This window comes from Grus americana, chromosome 10 (genome assembly GCF_028858705.1).
Source record: "Grus americana isolate bGruAme1 chromosome 10, bGruAme1.mat, whole genome shotgun sequence".
Taxonomy (NCBI): domain Eukaryota; kingdom Metazoa; phylum Chordata; class Aves; order Gruiformes; family Gruidae; genus Grus; species Grus americana.
In genome coordinates, this window is record NC_072861.1 from 12,472,129 (window position 1) to 12,494,346 (window position 22,218).

The window sequence follows — 22,218 nt, forward strand, 5'->3', positions numbered from 1 at the left end:
GTCTAGCAATGTTTTTACTAGAAAAGCCATTCAGATGAATGGAATGCACATCTCCACTGGGTTTCCCCTGCCCAAGCAGCAGTCTAAACTTCTCAACCTGCCTTCAACACTCTCTTCCTGAGATGTGTGAAAACTATTTGGCTGGAACCCCTCTGCCATCTTCTCACCTGGTTCTCTTGCTTTTTCTTTATGAGCCCCTATACATCTACCCAATTCCAGTGCATTAAAACATAACCCTCTCCTTATTTCAATCCCTCAAATTGTCCTCTTATTACTCCTATACTTGATTCTTGAGGTGAAGAGTAACTGGAATAATTCACACTGTGTGGTGCAATTCAATTCCAGACAAAGTATCTGCATCACTAAATTATATCGTATCTTAAAGGTTACTGGAGCCCAAGTATTGTAACATTTACTTTCCTTTCACAGCTATGTATCACTTACCTCTTTTTTAACTGCCCATTTCAATGGTAGATCTTTTTGCCTTTAGAGCCTGCAGTCTGGAAGTCATTTTTGACCCTGTGGTTTCTTTTGAAGCCTGTATTAATCTGACTGCAAAGCTGTCATACTACCATTTTACGAATCTCTCCAAGTTACCACCCATACTGTCCCACCAGGACATGGAGATTCTCATAAAGGCTTTCATCATATCCCAGCAGGACAATTATAATTCATTGCTCGCTGATTTTACTATTACCTCTTATAAACATTTCAAGCTCCAATAGTATTCTGTCACTGCTCATATGAAATAAGATGTCTGGACATATTATTCCAGCACAGAGACTAGTCCAATGGCCTTTGAAGAAGGAGTTCAAGGTGTCTCACTAAGATCCATCTTAATTGCACTTTGAAGAAAGTGCACAGCACGGTCCTTCCACTGTTTGTTTACTGCTTCATTTCTTCCTGTAGTACTCAGAAACTTAAGCAGACATAGGGGCTTTTGAGATCCTAAAATCTCCCATCACTGAGGGACAGTTTCCTCCTAAATCAGGTGAAATTATCAGTCAAGTATCTAATGGGTCTCCCCATCTTTTTGTTTTAAGTGACGAGCAGGTAAGTTAAGCCAGTGTCAAGTGCAAATAGGAAAATTCCCCTGACAGTGTGTCTGTAGTTACTAGTGTTACTAGGAGTTAAAACCATTCCCTATTCCACACCCTATGAACCGCTGTAATTTTGTCAGCTTATTTTATATTTTTAAACTACCTCTTCCATTTTTAGAACTTTATTAGGCAAGTACACTAGAAATTATCAGCATAACACGCGCTTTCATTTCACAGCACTCAATCAGCACTGCCACAGGACAAACACCCTCTGGATACTAGAACACACAAATAAGGAAAAACGCAAAACATCCAGGATTATGAATGCTTTGACAATGTTAGCACTGGATCTTCCTTAAATGGCTAGCAGGTCTGAATGATACAGTTGGAGGTGTTATAAATCACAGACAAACATATATTTTAACACATTTTCCAGAAGGTGGTTGGACACAGTCCTGGGCAACCTGCTTTAGCTGATCCTGCGTGAGCAGGGGCATTGGACTAGATGACCTCAAGAAGTCCCTTCTACCCTAAGCAATTCTGTAAGCTGAAATACTGTTAGAAACTATCTTCTCTCCCCTGTAATTCTTATAGCTCTATTTTTAAAAAAATGTAAATACATTCTTCGATAGGTAAGAGTCACTCCACTAAATAGTAGATGTGCATTTTAGTGCGCTGTCTGTTTTTGCTGGAGAGATAAACTCATTTCCCCAGCCTTGCTGAAAACTCATCTATCAATAGATTCAATGGAGCCATTGTAAGCAGTGGGACCAATGTGAAAGGACTTCCAGCAAAAGCTGATGGCTTAATGTTGAGACCAAAGAGCACTAAGAGATTGCTGTGTATACAGAAACAAGAAAGAAAATGGTAAGTCTCAAAAATACCACTGAATTCATTAGCACTGCTGCAATGCCAGCAAGGACTCTTCTCCTACTTCAGCACAGCAGAGCAGGGACTTTGTCCCATGCTGTGTGTAGTGGTGCAGGATGAAAGCATCCGCCAGCCACCAGCCACCACTTCCCCAAGTAGGCAAGAACTGGGAGCATACAGGTTTCTACTAAGCTCGTTTCCCTATGACTGTCAGCACCTCTCTGTTGGAGGAAGAAGCATTAGAGGGTCACAGCAGACCCAAGGAATAAGGAGGAAATGGGGACAGTACTGAAACTCTTGGCGATCACGGGGTAAACTTTGCAAAAAACATAAATGATGAGGATAGGGCCATTACAAAACATGACCAAGATAATTTGGTAAGCCAGGCTTACTTGAGTTCAATGCTTTCTAAAAAGAGTCACATGCTAAGTTAAACATTCGGGATCAAGGAAAACAGTGCAGAGACCACCCCTTTAAAATGGGACCTGTAATCTGAATTACACCACCATGAAAAGAAATTAAGACTATGGCACAGCAGACTGCAGTTACATTAACCTATCTGTGCCAGTTTAGCCTGGGTAATACCCGCAATAGACACATAGTAAATGTGTAAGATCACAATCAAAAGTCAGGTGCTTACAAGGTTTCATACTTCTGTTCCTAAAATATAAAACCGTATGTCCTATATATGTGTGTACACACAGACACACTTTTAATAACTTTCATAGTTGGGGTTTTTTTTTAATTATTTATCCCTAACCTTTACACATCTTCCTACAAAGAGAAATATTGAATGTTGGTTTCTTTACATAAGGAACTTCCGCCTTTTTCCAAAAGGACTTTTTTTTCTGGATAAGGAGTGCAAAGCTAGGTTCTGTTTTACAGCAGAGGAGAATTTGGAGAGTGATCTTTCTCTTAGGGCTCCTTTCTTTTCAGACCTTATTTAGGCCTCTTCTTTTCCTACAGTGTTTCTCTAGAGTGCCAAACTGTACAAGCTGTCACTGAAAAAAAAATATAAAATCCACTCTGTCATTACTCGTGAAATTCTTAAGGCCAACTGGAAGTGTGAATGTGACTGTCCTTACAGCTGCTCTTAGGTAGCTATTCCTATAACTTTTTGCAACTTTTATGCTGAGATAGGATATGAGGTATCTTTCTAAACATAACAGTTTACTTTAGAAAAGCTTTGATCAACTCTGTTACAAATATGTTGCAAGGAAACTTACATGTGACAAAACAGTTGCACTGACCATTTTGAGCACCTCTGCTTAAGATGCATTTTCATTAGCATTTTGCAGCTGACCTACATAAAAGAATTGTTTGACTTGGAAATGCCCCTGTCAGTTTATCCTTGCATTAGGTATGATCTATGATGTTTTAAAAGAGGTTCTCTTTTCTTTGTAAGAACTGACCATCATGAAAGTTTTAGATGTTTAAAAAACAAACACACAAGGAAAAAATGAAGCCTGTAACACAAACTTGACTGAGTTATCATACATACTGATATTTGATTTTTTTCTGTTGCAATGAACAAAAATTTTCAGCTTACCAGCTCAATAAGAAAAAAGTTATGAATGGAAAATATTCATATAAAATTTCAAGGTGATTGAAAAGCAAGGAAAACATTTGTTTTCACTGTAACAAATTAAAGGGTTTCAGGTAGCTGTGCTTTCTTATATCAAAATATACTGCAGCCCAGAGAAGAAGGAACATTTTTCTCCATAAATGGCTAAGTGGGCACTGTTAGGTAAGTTCTCAGCTGCATTCCCTGTATCATATTCAACCCTAGGAGTCACCATTTCAAAAGCACCTTTTCTGTGGAAAGCTCCATGAGAAATTAGTTGTGCTCAGCTATTTTATGTTCCACAAGTTCTACAGTGACCCAGAAATTGGCAGATAGCTGAAATTAGAAAAATGGGCATGTTACAATGCTACCATGACAGCAAGAATGGCTTGAAGACACTCATTCTGAAGGCCTCAAATGTAACACCATGCTGCAATGACAACCAAAAATCAATAAAAGCTGACTCAATCTTTCCACACGCAAAAAAAATCTGACTTCCGTGATATAACACACCAGGCAGATTCTTGCCAGTTCTCCTTAGAGGTCCACAGCGCACAGATCTGGCAGTGCAGGCCATTCAGGGAAGTTATGTCTTTCAACTGCCTGCACTGTGTATATAAAAGTCATATCTGTATTAATGTAACGTCCCATAACCAAACAAACAGACATTTCTTTGTGTATATAACTTCAACAAAACCTTTTGATAAAAGCACAAGCCTCCGCTCTTCATTTCTTAAGACGCTACAAGGCAGATCGCAAGTACCATGCGCAAGGAAAGCCAGCGCAAGGTTCAGCCCCTGTCTGCAATGAAAGCAGAACTGAATTTCTTGCATAGCGAACACGTGCCACAGGCTGCCAGCACACCTGGAAGTAGGCGTCAGGTTCAACAACAAAGCTGTCTGCAGTACCAGGAGAACCATCTCGGTGATTCTCGTGTGAGTCCCTTCAATGTCCTACATGCAAGAATCCAATGTTACAGATTAGAACAACGCAGCTATTTCATTCAAATGTTTGTATTATAACTTATACCAAAAGATGGGGTCCTCAATTTGTGATTAAATCTGTATGCATCTCCAGTGCTACAACTCAAATCAAATCAAAACAAAACAAAGTCCAAATAATACCTTACTGCACATCTAAAGGTCAGTGCCCTTAGCAGCCAATCAAGAAGGCATGGAAATACAGAAAGGGCTGCCAAATAGTTGAATGAACACTTTGGATTTGGATTTGTTTGACTAAAATCAAAACTCAATTTGGAACAAAATGTAAATGTTCAGCTTCATGTACAAAAGTTGGAGCCCTCACATCTCACAAGAGACCTAAGTCCATATGTACTGGATCTTTTATGGATCTTGATTAAGCTTTAAGCATATATCTGAAGAAACATTTTAAAACTTGCTATGTGATATTTTGAGATGCACAAAGCATAGAGCAAGCAACATAGGGCTGGTTATAGGGTGCATTTGCAAGGAGCAAAACGATGGATAAAAGCCTTCACATACACAAGATCCCAAAAATGCTTTTTGGCATGAAGTAACAGATTGAGTTTAGTACTGAGTTCTGATCCAGAGATCTATTAATTATATTGCTAAGTATTATAAACCATCCTAAATCACATACAGTAATTTTGCAGAGAGTGACTTTTCCACAATCAAGTTGCAGCTTCAATTTTAAAAATTAAAAAACTCCTCATCCATTTATCTCAATCTCCTTTATGGAAAAAATAATCCAAGACACTGATACTGAATTTTTGTTTTAAAAAGTGAAAGACATCAAGTGTGGCAACATGTATTAAAATTACTTTAAAGAGAGTAAAACGTCACTCTGTGACTGAATATATTTATCTTCAGCCTGAAGCCATTTTTTGTAATTTTTCAGAGGGGAAAATGGTGAGCAAGGATCCTTATTCCAGGCCTTCAAGCTTAGCTATCCTTTAGTTTGCTGCTATAATTCTGTACATGCATTCATGTTACAGGGCTGCAGAAACTACATGTCTATGTCAACAGATGTGTTTCTTGGAAGACAGCTACAGAAATCAAGTTTATTCAAATGTTTGCCAGCTACCATATGCTGCAATACTACTTTAAATGCAACATAAGGCTTTGGGAACATACTTTTACTGCTATCTACACTTTGTTATTTACTTTCCATTTAGACTAAATACCAGAGACGGGGCACACTAAGGGGTGCAGTGTCCTCTTTGTGAAAACATTCTACCCGTTGTAATATTTAGAAAGAAAAAAATATACACAGCACTACACTACTCTCAACCAGTTTCAGCAGCTGTACTTTCATAGAGAGGCTCTGGGAAAGATATTTTTACATATGGCATTAATTCTGGGAACTTTTAATAATGGCCAAATATAATTAAAAATTATGCAAAAATTCCTGCCATGAAGAGAGCAGTACAGAAACGACTCTGTTTGAAGAAAAAGCAATCATTTGCTCGTATTCTGAGTCCAGAAAAAAACAAAACACACGTGGTACTTTTTTAATATTTGAACTACATCAGGCCCAATTCTGCTCCTATGCGAAGCAAGTGGCAAAATGCCAAAATGTGGCAGGATTGAGCCCCTGATGTTGTCACAAGCATTCAAATAAACAAACAGGGCTGTAACACATTCTAAGCTTCCACTGTGTTCCTCTAAATGGATCCAGACAGAAAAAGAAAAGCACATTTCATTGCATTTTTGCAATACAAGGATAACAACAATGTACAATTCTATATTATATAGAAGTCACCCTCTTAAAGTATAATCATCCAAATGTCCAAAGAGAAACAGCTTCAAAGAGTCAAGAAAGCTTTTATGCGCAAGTTTGGAGGACACAGTTTACCAAATCTGATAGGGATGTCTGATCTCTCTGAGCTTCTAACATCACTTTTTCCTCTGGACTTTCATAAAGTGCATGACACAGAGATGTTTTCACATGACCCAAACGTGGGCATCTCACATAGCCAGCTAAATCCCCTAGGCTCTTTTGTAGACAATAAAAAGAGCTGTCAATGTTCTGAATCATCCTCAGGGGAATATAATCTAAGTCTCTGCTCCCAATCTCTTCAGCAACTCGAAAAGGAACTGCAGAATCTGTAACTCACTCAAGTTATTCAGCAAAGTTGAATGGCATAAAGATGGCATCCAGTTTTTAACCTGTAGAAGAAATTCTGCTGTGCTTGCATCTTCATTTTCTGTTACCTGTGATTTCTTTTTATGAACAATATGACTAAATGATATGCTAAAAACTGAGTGCAGCTCTCAGATCTTAGCTGACACTGAAAGCTTGGACGAAAATCCAGCAAGTCCCTTAAGCACTTGCATAATTTTAAGCATATTGACATCTCAGGTTTGAATTTAAGTGCATGTCAAAGCCCATCACTAGATAGCATCCAGACAACTCAGCACCTTCCAGAAGGAATCCTTGAAGTTCGAATTTTAACTGAGCTAATATTCATGAAATATTTTCCTTTCTGGACTACATAATTTAAAATGTGTCTTAATTCGCTGCAGAAAGCATTTCCAACTCCACTACACTTTTACTGTTTAGCTTATGTCAAGTTCACCTTTTTGATGAACATTATCCCACAGAAAAGCCAGATCTGTTGTACTTCTGGTACACCTGCATATACTTGACAGTATGCCCAGGAGGCTTCCCCCCCCCCCGGAATGGTGCCAAACACCATACACAACAGCTTAGGAGCTAATCATACACATGTACCACTTTTGACCATACTACAGTTATCAATCCAGCTCTGACGAAGCCTATCTCACCATTGACATGGTACACACGCCCAGAACACAGAGAGGAACTCCACTGATAATAATGAATCTAAAAATTCCTTTTGCTCATGTTTACAGTGTTTTATACTATCATTAACACTTCTAAGACATACAAAAAGCAATTTGTATGCCAAAACTGTCCAAGGCCAGCTGCTACCCTCTCAAAGAATGACTGAATAAATACATAAAAATACTCATGCCACAAATCTGATGGAGTTTGCAGCACTGTGAAAGCAGCAGGTCTTTCACCAGATAAAGCCTTTTCACTGCTCATGTATTTGAAGCTATTGACCTACACAGAAGTCTTGTAGATCTTCATTAACAACCATATGGTCAACATTCACTGAGCTAATACCCATCAGGCTAATTTGTATTACAAATATGGACCAAACGTATGGAAAAATTACTTAAAACAGTAGACACAGAACTACACAACTTGCCTCTGGATGTAAGAAACTGGCTCGAACTTTGCTACAACCACCTGCAACATTTTGATTGTTTTCCATATCAGATTATTGGAATAACCCCCATGAATTTGGTTGCCTCAACATTGTTTTATTCAAGACAGTTCTAAGCTATGACATATGCAGCAAAGGCTGGAATATTCTTTGGTCTGTGACATACGTGCCACAAACACTCTGTGACTGTTACTATTAGTTAATGCTTGTAGGGAAAAGCACTGCGTGATACACAGCAGTAAATTACTTACATCACTGTTAGCTTGTGGCATGGCATAACCTAGAAGTCAAACCACAGCCAAACAGATGGAGAATGTGCACGCCACAAAACCATATCACTTCGCATTACATTTATATCCAGAAATGGTGTTTTCAAAATAATCTGCCTCTCCTGCTTCCCCCCAGAAATGAGGTAGTTTAAGAGACTATTTCTCTTGAGTAATTTCCTTTATTACCCCTGCTTCATGCACAGAGATGCTTTGGTTTTGTTTTTTCTTTTTTTCCCCCTAATAAAGACACAGTTTTACTCCACAAGGCATGAATCTTGTCAATTTACTGGATAACATCCATCCACATATACATCAGAAGCCCACCAGGGAGTGTCACAAATCCACATAACTTTTCAAAGCTAGACTCAAAATACGGACCTCTTACTTAGCTGACAGATGTGTAAAATCATATGCAGCCAGACAAGTCCCTAGTGATCACACAGGTGCATATGCTGAACAATGAAAGTTATTCTGACTAAGACCAACATTAGATACTTGAAAAGTTATCTTCAGAAAAAGTTTTTTAATGTGATTCTGGGACCAAAACCCACCACACCCTTTTTAGAGAAGGGGAACATATTAGCTCAGCTAGGTAGAAAAGCTGCAGGAAATCTCTGTGAAAGAAGTCAAATTTCAGAAGTTTTCTAAGAAGATACGACTATCATTTGGCCTCTGTACAGCAATGAGCATTAGCCAGAAATACTACAGCTCATTAATGTCTATTTTCTCTTTTATTGATAACTATAGAATCAAACACATGTTCTAAGTGAAAACGAAGCATGTAAGTTACAGATTTCCACCTCAATTGTGCTCAATAACATGCATGGGATTTCATGATGGTATGATTTGGCTGAAACGGCTCTGTGCCACCAGTTTCTCGCTTCACCCGACACAAGGCAAGAGCCCTGAGGGCCAGGACTGAAGCTGTTAGCAGACTTCAGCCTTGAAACTTGGCCTAATGAGGTGGAGTCAATCTGGTCCCAGATCAGGCAACATAAAAGCAGCATTGAAGAATCTTCTGAACTTGCACTTTACATCAGACTGAAGGCTCAAACCCTTCACTCATGGAGAACAAGCAGTCGCTGCTTGAAATTAAAAAGCCTTTGCAGTAATGTTTAGTACATTCTTTACCTATAAAGCCTTTACTATTAGGTAAGATTTTAACCTAATTTTCCATTCCTCTTACTCCTCTCCAACAGTGAGATCCCAAGATTCAGAACAGAGCTAGCTTTCAATCTTCAGAAAAACTTCGCTATCAGTTTGAACTACTTCTACAATGTCTGAGTGGACAACTGGCAAGACTTCACACAGTGCCAACACAGCAATTTTATCTGCTGTAGGGAGGGCAGGAAATACCTGCTTCATCATACCATCTGCTCTAGCACAGAACAAAAAGCTTTGGTCCCCTAAGATTTGTTCACCCACCTATCTGCATCACCCACCTATGCTGCCCACATAAAAAAGCCAACCATTACTCCAGGCACAGCACCGGCAGTGGTGATCATCTGACACACTCACTGACAGAAATTTCATGTGCTAAACACATCTCCTACATGCAAGCCCAAAATCAGGTTATTAATATCCATTCTGTCCCAGGTTCATATATACATAACGCAATCTATCGTATGAGTAGTATGTATGAATTTCCAGCTGAACAGATCAATTCATAGCTCTAACAAATGAAAAAGTTTTATTTTCATATTAGAAAATTCAACAGAAGGATTATACCTAAAGATATATCTCTCTCAAATGAATCATTAAACTGGTTTTATAACCCTGAAAAAATCCATATACCAGATAAGGCAGTTTGTATAGCTGTGTTTTCATCTGGAAACAGCTGTGATTGTCACTATGGATATACAAATAAAAAGCTAAAATTGATAACAATGAATCTGTACAAAATGGACAGAAGAACTGAATAAACTCTGCAAAAACAAAACATGCCAAAGACAGAGGCGAGATGCTGCTTATCATTGGTAAGCAAACGTATCAGACGTACAAAGAGCTTTTCTGATGACTTAGAAACGGAATGGAAGTTCGAGTAAAAACACTTATCAATATTTTTTATTTCCCACCTCTTCCATTGGAGTCTTTTCATAGCAAAAAAGTAAACAAAAGAAAGGCCTTAATCAGTTGCATGTGTGTTTCATCCTGGCCTCTATCCTTATGAAGCTCGCATACTGCTAAAACTGCTACTTAAAATTTATTTTCAGTCTTGAGACTAACAAAAACAAATACAGTCAATTCAACTATAGATTAGAACAGGTAATGGCTCAACAACCCTACTGTTAGAGTAAACGAACAGGGATTTTTGCCCCGGAAAAGAAAACGACACTTGGTAAACCTACCGTGAACTGAAGAACTAACCATTAAAATCATACCAATTAACACTTGTGATATATAAAAATCACAAAAGAAGGTAAGAGTGAATGTTTGTTTTTAAATCAATACTAAAGTTTTCTTTCTCATTAAAAATGTCTTTCAGGAAAGTTGTTACCGTTTTAATTTGTGCTATTCCACAACTAATATCTCCACAATTTTCTTAGACTGGAGTTTTCCTTTCAGTAAAGCTTCCTTTGCATTCTACATTGCATTCTACAAGAATGTTAATTATACTTTACCTTATTCATAGACAGCAATAAAATATTACTGTTTAAATATTTTATTTCATATTACCATTTAAGTGTTTTTAAGTTACTATTAAGCAAGTTAGAACATCAATTTCTTTCCACTGTTTTAAGGAACATACCTCTTTCACACTGGGGTCCAGTAAAGCCATATGTGCAAGCACATCGGTTCGGAGCCACACATCTCCCTCCATTTAGACACCCATTTTCACAGACAGCTGTATCAGAGGGAAGGCAAAAGTAATCTTTATTAGGCTGTTTCCAGAAAGACATGAAGGTATGTACTTGATCAGCTCAGGTAAACTGGTAAAAATGGTAACAGGACAGGATACTTCTATTTTCTGGAATCTACTCGCGATCTTTTCCTATTTCTTGGCCTCATTAGTATCATGAATCCATTTTTGAGTGGAGCATAATATAAACACAGTAAGAATCACAGCTTTTCTGACCTCTCAGAGCTTTCTCTTTGGGATGGCTAGACAATTCCATAACTTCAAAATAACATCTTTTTCAAACTTTCAACAAAGAAACACTGAAATAGTAGAGATTGCAGATAGAAGGTGCAGAAGAAAATTTCATCTCTAAATCACCAAAATTTTTCCCTATTCAGAAGCAAGTTTAAAAATTTATTTCTTCCTCTAATGTAATAGAAAAACAATCCAGTATTAAAAGGCTGTTTGCTGATGTTAAATAATTCATGCTATCAACTAGGCTAACAAGATGTAATCAATATCTATTTTGACTAAGTTAATCCAAGATATTCTTCCCCTGTACAATGCTGTCACTAGATTCAGAACCCAGTTTTCCTCATAATAAACTCCAAAAACAGTTGCTCTCAAAAATAATCAGAAAATATAACAATCACATGAAAAAGGGGCTTTCAAATACAATTTGATGCTCATTCAGTAATGTTATTCTTTGTTCCATTTCACAGTCACTTCAGTAGAAAGGAGGTTTCCATTTATCCTCTTTTATCCACTTGATACTTCACAGAGAAGGCAGAAATACAATTCTTAATCCTTTCACCATGTGATCCTCTTCCAGATTATTAGGGTAAATTCCTGGTCCCACTGAAGTTCACGTAAAGTGTGCCATTGATTTTGACAGAGCACAAAAGGTTTTCATTAAATGAGCTAAACACATTTTCTCTGTCAGACCAATAGTTCACTAGATAGCAACATAACAGCCTTGGTTAAAAGCAGTGTCTACATCCTTATTTGAGTTTCTTCACAGCATTCCAGCCAAGAAGAGCAAGAGACCACCAGAGTCAGTTTGGGAGAGATTTCAAGCAGCGGATCCAGGAATGCTGTTGGCTCAGGATTGATTGAGAAAATCAAAAATATGTCGATCGACTCTAATAAGACAACATCAAAATGAGCAAAATTCCTAAAGCATAATAGCTTAGTCTGAAGCAAACCCCTGAAATGAAAACAAGGCTTTGTATTAAAAAAGCTTAGTTTTGTCTATAAGATGAACACTGAATCCCATGTAAATTCTAAATGTATGGCCTATTGCTCTAGTGAGTGGAAAGCCCTGGAGGTCAATGGGAATTATGGTAGTGTGAGAACTACAGGATCAAGTTATATCCAATTATTATGAATTCACATGATGTTTATTTTAATAGTCCTGATCAGAAAGAATTCACTCGGCATTCATTACAAAGTCATGTGTTTTCCTGTAAAATTCCACTGTACCTGATCAAAAACAAGCTCAACATCAGTTGAAATTTAGTGCTAAACGGTGCCCAATCCACACATCCCAGAATTACTTAACTGTACACATTATCTACATTAATAAAAGTGTACTTACGCTGTCCACAGTGTGTTCCTGTATATCCCTTCTGACAGAGGCAATGGTCATCACTGCAGCTACCTCCATTCATGCACCGGATGTTACAGTGTTGTACTTGAAAGGAAAAAAGATTTTCCTCAGTTAAATCAAACCAGTCAGAAACACTTAACTGTCCGCTAAGGGATTTATTTTTTTTTTTTAGGGATTGATTCTATGAACTAGAAACCAGTATTAGAAAGCAAGGATGCATATTTTAAGACAGATAGTTTAAATGGCAGTACAGAAAACAATTTTGATTTACAGTTCCTAAGGAATATAGGACAAGGTGCAAGAATTTGGTACCACTCTTATTCACTGAAGTCAAAGGCATTTCATATGAGCATAAATCCATAGAATTTGCCTCCTAGTTTGCAATGATGAGAAAAGGCCATCAATAAGGGAAAAGTACTAACCTTCTGGCAGATACCACCAAGAAGAGTGAGTCTTATCATCTGGGCAACAGGGGAGGGAAATATTAAAGGGAAGCATAGAAGGAAGCTCGTGAAGACAGCCCAGTTCTGCCAACACAATTGCGCACACAATAGCAGAAGCTGATCTGCCCAGGTAGGAATTCTTGCATGAAAAATAACAGAGTGATTTCTTTCTGTACACCATCTGTGGGCTCACCCCATCTCCAGGTAAAGCTGCTGCTGGCTGCTGTGCTTGGAGGCTGCAGAGCTCACAAACAGCATTTCCGCAGAGCCAACAACCTTTCCCTGCAAGGAGCAGAGGCAGGGGAGCAGCAGCACGCTGTCCTCAGCCACAGCTCCACCATTTACAATGCAGCTTAAGTCCCATGTCAGTAAAGCATATTAGTCTGTGCTGCATTTTTCTAGTAACAAGGACAAATATATATTTTAAACTAGAGGTTAGGAACAACTTGAAGTACGTCAAGAGCTCATCAGGCATAGAGAAGTGGGCAGGCCTCCCAACAAAGTGAAGTCCTTCTTACAGGTCCCGCTGTCACATAGCTGTGAAGTGGGGCAGGCACTCCAATAAGCAGCCGGAAAATGGTTTCCCTCGTAAGAAGAACCACATGAAAGGCTCCTACCCAGATAGGATTATGGTCAGATCAGCATTTCAGCAGACTGTGATGGAGCACTGAACACCTACACCAAGCTGTCTGAAATGCCCAGGACTGAAAAAAAGAAGTGGCATGTTGCTAACAGGTGCCATGCCAACCACTGATTTTTCCTGTTGGACAAAGCCCTTAAGCATCATTTGGCTTTTTACAGTTCAGAAGTATGTGAATGGAATTTAATTTTTATTTTCAAGTAGAAATAATAAGTTTAACTGTATTGCCTTCTATAGCAATATGAATCCACAGAACAGAAGTTAAACATGCAGTTGGAGAAAGGATTTCAAACAATCTAGCATATAAAACACTGGTACTCTTAACTCCTCCATTATAAAAGTAAAAAGTGTACTTTACATTTCTCTTATGTGTCTAATAGTTACGATACATCTTTGTTCTACTTTGGATGCACTTCAGTACTTCAGGCAACAAAAATGTACTAACATTCCTCAACAAAAAGTAAAATTGTCTGCAAATACAGAGTGAATATCTGGTGAAGATTTTTGGACAATGTCCTAAGTAGGTCAGAAAAAGGTGTATAGTTACTTTAAAATGTGTAGTTCAACTTAGCTTTATACAATCTTAGAAAAACAGAGGGGATTACAAAAAGCATAGGAAATGATATCATCTGTCAAGCAGGGAAGGAACTTAAAAACCACAAACTGATTTCAATTAGAGCAAGCTATGCCAAGAGCTAATTTCCATTCCCACATGAAGACCAAGCCATTTAAATAGTTTGAACTACGTTTGAGATAAAAAGGTTAACAGTAGCTTATATGATGATTTTCATATTATTTGTTCAAGTAAAAGTAAAGCATATTTCCCCATTTTCGGATAAGGAGTGGTTTTACACATAACACACACATACAAAGTTTCCATAATTTGTCTTACTGCTTCTTAAAGGAACTTTTCCAAGGTAAAATATTTCTTCCTCCTTTTTAAACTAAAATCATTATGGGAAACTGCTGGGACACCCAGTCATCTTTATTAAAATGAACCATTCAAACCAGTGAGCTTTCTTCCTTATTACCACGCAAGAAAATCAGTCAGTAAAGTAATTATTTATTTTCTGCCCTTTTTTAGGGAATGTTGAAAATAGTATTTCCAAAATCATACAGACTATTCTGAAATACTACCCTTCCAAAAGTTTATAGAAACACACGCGAAGGCTGTCTGGAGCTCAGATGATGATTTTAAGATTGCATTTTTGAAAAGCAGCATATTAATGCAGGTCCAGAGTCTCTTTTCTCAGCTATATCAACAATGCCATTAATGTTAGCAGAGATATTCCAGTAAATGAAATAACCTGTTCCAAGGTATCACACTGACAGAGACTCAAGCAAAAAGCACAGGAAGTACCATAAGGCTGGTAAATCAATGCGTATAGCTTTGCCTTAACTTGGCATGCATGGGAAATGTTAACAACATTACTAAATTATTGCTTTTAATCAGTTATTGTTCTCTTTCAGGTCCAATTTGTAAACAGCCTGCACTGGAAACTTCTGAAGTCAAAAGAGGAGTAACTGCAGGATAATAGCTTTACAAACCTGCAAAAGAACCAGCAAGACCAAACACATCCACATGTGCTTTGTGTGTGGGCAATATTTGCGTTGTTTATCAAAGTGAAACAACAAACTGCACGCTTAAGCATAACAGTTCCTGCCTTTCTTAATAAAACCGAGTAAAAGAGTCCATCACACCAAAAGCATGACCACACCAGGACCGCTCACGAAACATTTAGGAGCTCACCAAGCAGATGAAAGGTAACACACACGCCACCTACTCTGTGATCCCAAAGTAAAAAACATGACGTGTGGGGTCTGAGATCCTCAGGTGGGAAAAGACGGCAAAGCCACTCAACCAGCACCTCAGGCTGAGGGCACTCTGCAGGGCCAGCCGGCGGGCACTGGGAGGAGAGGCCGCCTCTCGTCTCTCTGTGCCACTGCCGAGGAAACACTCCCAACCCTGGCCGTGCATGATGCAGGACTTTGACTGCCAGGAGCTGTAAACAAGGAATTACAGTCTCATTGCATCCCAGATGCTCAGCATGCTTTCCCTGTTGAGTGACTGACTCAGGAGAGAGATGGCAGCTAGTGCCAGGATGGGACATGGACCTGCAGGGGTGCTGAGAAAACCCGCTGCAGCCTTAAAAACTCTGAAAATATTTAAAATTCAAGACCCTTTACAACTCTGACAGCAGAACAACATAAGGAAGGGGCTAAGCTCCAGGTTTTACTGCCACTGAAGAGACATCTACCACGCCAGGCCCCAGGGCGCAAAGCTGAGGGCCCAGGCTCCAGCCTCCCCCGCCACAGCACACAACCTCTGAGGAAGACCTCAGTCCTCAGCTGGTGCCTCTGAAGCTACCAGCAGGGGAAGAGGAGCAGGCCCCATTGTGCACTCAGGCAGCATAACTGGCCTGCCACAGGGTGCAGACACTCGTCCCTGCCAGCTGCCATCCCCAGCACCCACCACAGCGCTCGCTGCCTCTGCTGCAGCTCCCTTCCTTTAGAGACAGCCCCACCAGCAAATGCCTTCCCCGTCTAGGCCAGACCAAGCCATTCTGACTAAAACAGGTTGGAAGCAAAACCAGTGGCTGAGATCATAGACGCACCAGACCCATAACCCTGTAGGCAGCAGGAGGTGCCTGATGCTGAAGGAGAGACCCTCGTCCTCACTCACGCCCTGCTCCCACAGGGGCAGAGCAGCAACTCCAACAACATGGCAGAATTGTAGGACCTGTCTGCAGCACAAACAGGGGCATGGCTGCAGCATGAACAGACAAGGCCAAAGCAGCCATGGCCCAGGTGGTTTGGGAGGTAGCAGCAGAGCAGCCACCACAGAGCCGGTGCAGCACAGGGTGTAGGACATCTCCCCACATGTGCACCTGCAACCTCAGAGCCACCCACACATCAGAGCCAGTGGGGGCGGATGCCTCCACACGTGGCAATCTTATCTCCAAGCCTACTGTAAGAATACCCAAAAATTCACTAATTACACAGAAATAACCACTGTTCAGCCAGCAAGTTCACTGATGTCACAAACATCCCTGCTGAGAAAACCATCAGTTGATCTTTTCAACCACGAATCAGATTCCTAAAGCTGACTCGTAACCAGAAAATTCCCAGCAACTGACCTGCATAAGAACCACACTTGAAGGCTTTGTTTTGCTTTCCAATCTGCATTAGTTATTTGATTCCAGCAGACAACCAGTCTATAAGAGCTACTGTGAATTTGGTTTCTGCCTATGGTTGCACATGGTATAAAACCTGTGCCCACTACTGATTCCTTAAGTACTAAAGACACACGTAGCTTAAAATACCCAAAAGACAACTCAGACGTATCTTGTATATAAGAAGCCATACATTTAATCCTGAGAAATCATGGTATTTTGAATGTGACAAACTTGCATCATCTACTTTTGATTTTTTATTATTTTGATAGTTTTTTCTCATTTGTTAAAACATATAATTAAAATAAGGTTTCACAAATGCGTATTCTAACAAAATATTCACTGTTACAAATGGGACTTGACAGTAACCCTTTGATGTCAAACAGTATTTTTTATGTTACGTTTGCTTTGTTTCCTAATAGCAGATCTAAGTGATTGTCGTTTAATTGAGTAAATATGTATTCATGGATTTTGTCTACAGTGCCAACAGAGCAAATGACTCACAGAAAGTGTATGTTCTATAAGTCCTAATGAGGTGCTGGGCCATAAACATTATTACACAAGAGTGCACAGAGGCAGTACAGTCTTTTCTCTCTACAACAACTCGACACTTTTGCTTTTAGAACTGGTTTGCTTTAATAAAGGTGATGTGACCACACTCACAAAATGTATCTTAAATTATTGCACTGATTAAACAAGATACAAACAATATCTTTCTTAAACCAACTGCTAAGTCTATTTGTAAATTGTTAATATCTATACCCTATACAGAAAAGCAACATTTAAAAGTGGGCAAAACTGTAATGTCAACACTGATTAAAGCTTTTGAGTAGTAGAATATTCATACCTAGGAGAAGTAATTGTCAACAACCAAAATAGCTATGTCATACAGGCTTTAGAAGCTGCTTGATTAAAAACTGCAGTAAAGTCCTTCTCTGCCCATTTATCTGTGCAACTCCAATGAAGGCTATAACTATGGAGATCAATGGTGGAATATTTCAGAAAAAAGAACCACAAGAAGAACTGTAACTTTACTCATACTTTATTTTTCTTTTAAGTCTTGACTCATTAAATACTTCAGTGTGGCCTAAGAAAAAAATGAGGTAATACTAAGGCCCACTCGTTCCTGCCTTTTACAAAGGTGCCAAAACATGTAACAGATGTAGGGATATATCCTTCCTTCTGTACCCTTAAGGGAACTTGAGAGAAGGTCATACTTTCCTTTACTGGCTTACAGGATTAAGGCATATGCACCTGGTAAAACAGTAGCTGCAAATCGAGGCAGGAACACAGCAACACATACATTTGCTCAGCATTTTGCACCCTTCCTCCTTCCAGTACTCTCTGGGAGCTCCATAGCTCCATACCCTCCTCAGGCTGGCCTCTCCCTAACAGACATCACAGGAGCCTGAGAAAGGGGTTGAACTACAAAGAACAATATTTACCATTTTAGTACATGACATTCCATTACATTCCACAGTTGTTATTGTTTTTCCACTGTTATTGAATGAAAAGGATGCTAAAGCCACAAACTGAAGTGGCCGGTTATGTGGGAAAATTCTTATCAACTAGAAAAGCAAAAAAATGGCAAGGTAAAAAAATACAAGGCCAAAGCAGACCACACACTGAATCTGAAAAGATACTCAGAATTAAAAGGTTGACCATTTTGCATAATGTTACAGACCTCAGATAAGCACTTTGCTCCCTGACTTCAGTTAATGTGTTGTTCAGATAGTTATGGGCATTTGTAGGAACCACTTTCCCCCAAAATTCTTCCCAGAAACTTCACATTTTATATGAAAATAAAAATCTGCTATATTGTAAGAGACAAAGACCATATTCAAATGAGAATGCAGTGGAGATTACAGCTAGCATCTCAGATATGAACTGAGATACTATCCCAAGCAAAATCCTACTTCATATCAGATACTCTACCCATGATTAGCCATTGAGCTATCTGGTTCATTGAATTAATTTAATTTTACTTATTTTTTTCTGGATCTTGGGAACCTTCCTTGAAGACTTGAAATCCAAACATTTCAAGGAAAAGTCACCTCTCTGAAAAATTTCATTTCCAAAGCATCTGTTTTTTTCTGATGAAAAGCTGTTCCACTTAAAAACCTTAACCTGTTCTGTACCTCAAGCACCTACAGAATTACCACCTGAATAAGGTCAGCAATACTAGATTCAGAAGATATGTACTGAGCCTGGCAAGGAAATGCCATAATACTTATAGGCCTACGTATGTAAAATACAGCATAATCCCCAAAATGAGAGCAGAATTACAAAGCAAGTTAAATTCAGCCAACTGTCAACAATCATCTCTCTATCATTACAACTTTTGTGCTGTATATGTGTTCATGCCTAGCCCTAAAGAGAGATAAGGCATTTTCCAGAAAGTGAGGAAGACTGGAATTAGTGTTACAAACTGGCAAATGAATATAGCTTCCAATAAAACTAATTTGGTTTTAATTTGGCAAAAAAGAGTGTCCCCAATAGCCAGTCTCTGAGTCATGCTTCAGTTTCATCACAGGAGACTATGCTTTCTTTCCTGTGGTAAAAGTATGTCTGGTGACTCAGAGGTTATTTGTCTTAAATATTGACCACCGAACTATCTTACATACCTCAGTAGCTTCACAAACTCAGAAGAGTAGTATCAAAGACACAGAATAAATACTTACTTGATTTTGAACCACAGGAGGGGGCTATCTGACCATTTGGGCATGTGCACATGTTTGGTCTAGAGCAAAATCCATCCCCACAGGAATGTCTGCAGATTGCTGTAAAGAAAAAATAAATGCCTTTAAAATATGCTTCAAAAATCCCAAACACATGAAAAAGACGTGATAGAAAATACACATTCAGCACCATAACATACATACCTACAAACTCATTAAATTGCATACAACAGATTCGAAGACCGTTCTTCCTGTTCATCCACATCTCTATAGGGGATAGCTAAAGGTAGACCTTCACAATCTCTTATGAAAAGGTCTGGGAACATGCCACAGGCCACACTAGGCATAGGGAGATTTCCTTGGAAAAGTGAAACTGTGGTCCATTTTACCAGACTCCTCTTGGAGGAAGGATGGCACTGAGGCAGCATTACAATGCTCCCTTTATTTCTGCACCAGACACACGCAAGTGTAATAATTCCCATCTGACAGCATGTTGCCTTAGTATCTCTGGAGAGAGCCTTATCAGCCTTAGGCAAAGTGCATTTAACAATTATTTCTGGTACACTGTACCATTACATGAATATGCATACAGCACTATGATGTATGTATGTATATGTTTATATATATACATATATATTTCAGGGATATGGTCCAAACAAGCAGAGCAAATGTACTTGCTGGCCCGATGCTATTGCCTCCTGCCATTTACTTAAATAGATTAACATATTCCACAGCTACTCACTCCTGAGAGTCCACACACCCCTTGGATTCCTTTACCACAGACTTAAACAGAACATGTGGATGAGATTAATCCTTTGTTAAATACTGGTATCACATCACTCTATTGTAGCCCACAAAACTTTGTATATTAGCTTAATATATTTAAAATGGTAAAGAAATGATGTACAGCTGCTATCGAAACCACACAGAGACATATTTCAGTTCTGGTACACAATTAAAAATACCCTGACATAGAGGGACAAAGATAACCCTCAGTCATAACACAGAACTGGATTAACTTACGGACTATGCATTGGTTTCCACCAGGTAAAGTTTTCCATCCAGGGCAACAGTAAGCATTGTAACGTGATCCACACACATTTGGTCTGGAGAAAAAAAAAAAAAGGACAAATTCTTATTTTTACTCAGAAATATGTTTTAAAAGTAGAGGCATAAAAACAGAAAAAGTAAATCACTGCAATATGCATTTCAATAATTAAATCTGGAAGTGTTGCATGTTTTTAGCAGAACTGTATGCCTTCAGTTGTTACGTTTTTTAGGTAACATATGCTTTTACAAATTGAAGATTACATTATAAACACAAAATCAAATCAGTAACATCTGAACAACAGGAACAGAATGGGCAAACTGTGTCTCATATCACTCCACATCTAGAAAAGCAGCAGTTTTGAGCAAAACTCCCATTTAAATACAAAATGAGGGATCACACCCATCATCATTAGTGAACACAGAGGAAATCTAGTGGTCTTTGAATGATAATTGTTAAGCTTCGTGTTGCTTTCTCTTCTTTACTCTAAAGCACTATTACTCTTCCCTGTTTCATCCATGAGCAAAACTATGTATGCATGTATGTATGTATGAGTGAAATGTGCCAACCATGATATTAGTCAAATCAATGAGCCAAAAGATGTAAATGCTTCGTTAGCAAAAATTACTTACTGTCAAAAAAAAAAAAAATCAAGAATGTGGGTGCATGTAGAGAGATAGGGTCCTGTGACATATATGTGAAGGGCCTACTGCACTCCTTAAATGATGGATCCATAGGAATTTTTCTTTCCAACCCATTCCTCTCATCCATATTTACCCTTTCAAATAACTATATCACTAGAGCTTACAATGAAAGCTGACAGGACATGACACTATTGCTATCGTAATTTTATTGGTAAAAATATAAAAGGTTCTATGCCCCTCACAGATAATAATTTTTATTTTTTTTTAAATCTAACTTGCCCTATTTATTTTATGCATCTATCCATACAAGTAAAGCTAGTAAGAATAGCTTCAAAAATGAAAAAAATGTGCCTCCTTTTGTAGTATGTTTAATAGTCTGATCAGAGGAAAATTTTACAACCTCTATTAATGTTCTGAGCTATTACTCAATAGATTAATGTAACTAAAGCTAGCTATAAACTAGTACTTCCTAGAAATTGCTTTATTAAAATACTGTATACAGATTAGAGACAGATTACAAGTGTTTATTGTTTTAGGAAGGGTTTTCTATTATTATTTTGTCCTTGGTCTTTCAGAAAGTTCTTCATCCCTAGTATTGCAATGTCTAAGTAAACAACCGTTACCTCATATGGTGAGGCAACTTAAGACAAACAATCTTGATATATACAAACATTTATTTATGCACATTTTCTAACTAACAAGGCTTTTATACTGTATTTATTTAGGGATCTGCATTGTTAATACAATTTCAAGTATTCTGATTACACCAACTTCGGTGACACCTAGTCTTTTCATTAAGTGCTTGGCCAGAAACTACTTAAGTCAAAGCAAACACTACTGTTACCCTTCCACTGGTTCTGAGTAATTACAAAGTGGTAACTGAGGTGAATGTGAGCAACACAATTGGACTTGTCGCAGGGCCCTTTTTCCTTCCTGCAACTGGTGTTACAGCCTCAAAGTCTTATTCATATAATTCCAATGTATTCAGTTTTAGTAATGTCAGCTACTTCCCTGCAGGGCTATAACCATGTAACTTTCCTAGAGTTCCCTGTTCATCAATGCCAAATGTTGCTCCACGATCATCTGCCAAGTAAGACTGGCAAGCAGACAAAGTGAGATTGCTTTTCACCTTCTCCAGTCAGAAGAAATAATGGAACTTATTAAGAC

The 22,218-nt window shown here is 38.6% G+C and overlaps 1 protein-coding gene across 2 annotated transcripts in view; it reads right to left on the reverse strand.

Annotated features, from left to right (window-relative positions):
* The window catches only part of FBN1 (fibrillin 1), a 153,151-nt gene that overhangs the window by 117,370 nt on the left and 13,563 nt on the right, over positions 1–22,218 (reverse strand). For both annotated transcript variants that reach the window (XM_054836941.1, XM_054836940.1), the window contains exons 3-6: positions 20,383–20,465; positions 19,363–19,461; positions 12,414–12,509; positions 10,727–10,822 (exon numbers count right to left, since the gene is read on the reverse strand). In XM_054836941.1, the coding sequence (XP_054692916.1) occupies positions 10,727–10,822; positions 12,414–12,509; positions 19,363–19,461; positions 20,383–20,465 (374 nt within the window). The remainder of the gene's footprint in view (positions 1–10,726; positions 10,823–12,413; positions 12,510–19,362; positions 19,462–20,382; positions 20,466–22,218) is intronic.